The sequence below is a fragment of the Miscanthus floridulus genome, chromosome 3, assembly GCF_019320115.1.
Source record: "Miscanthus floridulus cultivar M001 chromosome 3, ASM1932011v1, whole genome shotgun sequence".
NCBI lineage: Eukaryota > Viridiplantae > Streptophyta > Magnoliopsida > Poales > Poaceae > Miscanthus > Miscanthus floridulus.
The window spans coordinates 23,505,697-23,508,263 of record NC_089582.1 but is presented as its reverse complement, the minus strand read 5'-3'; the positions used below and the strand labels follow the sequence as shown (position 1 = coordinate 23,508,263).

General features: G+C 48.2%; 1 protein-coding gene across 1 annotated transcript; it reads right to left on the bottom strand.

Annotated features, from left to right (window-relative positions):
• On the bottom strand, window positions 1–877 carry LOC136545220 (uncharacterized). Its single transcript, XM_066537267.1, has one exon. It carries the CDS (start codon window positions 749–751, stop codon window positions 179–181), a length of 573 nt encoding a protein of 190 aa, XP_066393364.1. The 5' UTR covers window positions 752–877; the 3' UTR covers window positions 1–178.
• Window positions 878–2,567: the final 1,690 nt, after the last annotated feature.

Genomic DNA, 2,567 nt, shown 5'->3' with positions numbered 1-2,567 from the left:
TCAGGTAGCATCACCAAAATCAAGTAACAGTATCAAAATTTCTTCAGTATAAATTGCGTGCCACGTCCAACAATTATGCGCAGAACAGCCTTATTTCCCCACAAAGGGAACCAAAATTAACCTCACGAACTAGTATTATGAACCTAACAACCAACCCAACAACAATTGTTAGTTATACTCAAATCTTCTCAGCAACTGCTGCTTCTTTCTTCGCCTCGCCGGCCGCCGGCAGCGAGGAAGCAGCCGGCTGGGGCACGGCTTCTTCCTTGTTCTCCGAATCAATCGCTGGCTCCCCTCCCTTGCCCTTCGCGGTGTCGTCGGCCGCCGCAGCGGCGGCGGCGGCGGCCTCGGCCTCGGCGCGCTCGTTGACGGCCTCCTCGGCCCTGAGCACGGGCGCGTAGTAGTCGGCGTGCGCGTCCATGCACTTCTTGAGGTTGGCGGTGGCCTCGTGGCAGCGCTCGACCATGTCGTCGCCGTCCTTCTGCGCCGCCTCCACGCACTCCTCCCACGCCACGAAGGTGTCCCTGCAGCCGCCGGCCTTCATGAAGAGGCAGAACCCGCACTCACCTTCCTCCTCCTCCTCGGCTTCCTCCCCCTCCGCGTTCTCCGCCTCCGCATCGGGGACAGGTTCTTGCGGTTGCGGCGGCCCTTCTTGCTCAGCCGCGGGCGCGGCCGAGGGCGCCGCGGCGGGTGTGGGAGTGGGGCTCTCTTGCGCGAGGCTCGGCTGCGCGGCGGGCTCGGGGGACGCCATTGCCGTCTGTGCGATCTGTGCGCGAGGCGAGGTGGCTGGGAGGGTGGTATGGGAGCTGCGGCGCGTGGTGGCGGCGGTACTTCTTGGAGAGGAAGAAGAGTCCCGCCGCCGCCCGAGGAGCACGCCGAGTTGGTGTTGGTCTTGGTCTGTCCACTCCAACAGGGGTTCATCCCTCGTGGGCCGTGTTTTCGCGAACGAGTCTGGCTCGAGGGCTTGAGGCCCATAAAATCATAGACCGGTCCACGGACCAGACCCAATGCTTTCTTTTTTTAATGCCCACCTGGGTTTAAGTCCCCAACTTAACATGGGTGCTTGTATTTTTCTAGATTTAATGGCGCTATGCTTTCAGTGGTAGACGACGTTCCTGTCGACAACGAGACACCTGTGGTGACTTCATGAATCTCGAGATCTGTCGGCTCAGACCTTCTAAGGTGCTCATAGAGGTAGGGTTTGCGTACGTATGTTCATTGGGGTGAGTGTGCGTGCGAGTACGTTGTACTGTGTAATTCTAAAAAAAACAGTATAAATAAAAAAATTGCCACCGGCTAACCCACGTCAAATCAAATCTGTAAATAAATCTATATCTAAATCCATGCCTAATATTAAAGATCCAACATTCAATTTTAATTTTTTCATCCACCTCTCTCTCTAATTATCCAGATAGTTGAGAGTTTCTTTCGTCCACTTTTTATTTTCCATACTGCACTGACGCTCTCTATGCCTCGTATATGATTCAGATTTATAACCCATATACTCATATGAGTTAGAGTAAGTAACTTGGGTCCAGCGACAATTGATCTGGAGTCGGATTTCAAAACGTATTGGATCATGCCCTCTATGTCTTACATGTGACTTGAACCAGTAACCCGTGCTCATACGGGTCTAAACAACTTGCGTCTAGCAATTATTGATACGTAGTCCGATTTCAAAACATATTGTGTCACACTTTTCTACATCTCATATGTGATCCGGACTTATAACATGTACTTATATGAGTTAGAACAAATCGCGGCTATCGAGTCTAATTTCTATACATATTAGGTTATGTTGCAATATACGAGCACGTTTGCTGGTATCAATAAATCGATGAATCTTAATTAAGATTGACGAAGTCTTCACGTGCTTCTCATTACCGATGGACACGAACAAGCCGTTTATACAATTGAATGAAAGAAATATAGCCACAATAATAAGACACACACCCCTGTGTCAAACCTAGCGGATTTCTAGCGAACAATAAACGAGTTGCACCACCACTCCGTTGCACCACTGGAACTATTATGAGAAATAAGCAGACTCCCATAGAGAAGCCAACGTGGCATCTAGCTTTAGAATCATCTACTACTACTAGGAGCTGAGCAAAATTAGAGAGGAACTTACATACACTAGACCTGTTCATGCACTCAATTTTTAAAAGGCTAATGAAAAAATACCTTTCTTTGAAACGAAATGATGAAAAATACGTTGGCCCACCGAGAGCCTAATACTTTGACAAACCTGAGCCTGGATTTTTTTTTTTTTTTTTTTTTTTTTTTTTTTTTTTTTTTTGCATTAGGCCATTTTTTTGGGGCTTCCTATGCTTTTGCTTATTTCAGGCCGAAAAAGGGAGCTTCAGCCTGGTCTGTCCAAAATAAAGCCCCAAACTGCCCAACATGGCAACATATTGCATTGTGCACGGATACGTTGGGTTTTATCATGCAGTGGCGAATCTAGCCAGATGACCATCAAAATAGATGAAGTCATTAGGAACTATTAGCACTATATACAGTAATTTCTCGTTGGAATTCTAAAAATCGTAGTGGTCAGCCGACCCGAT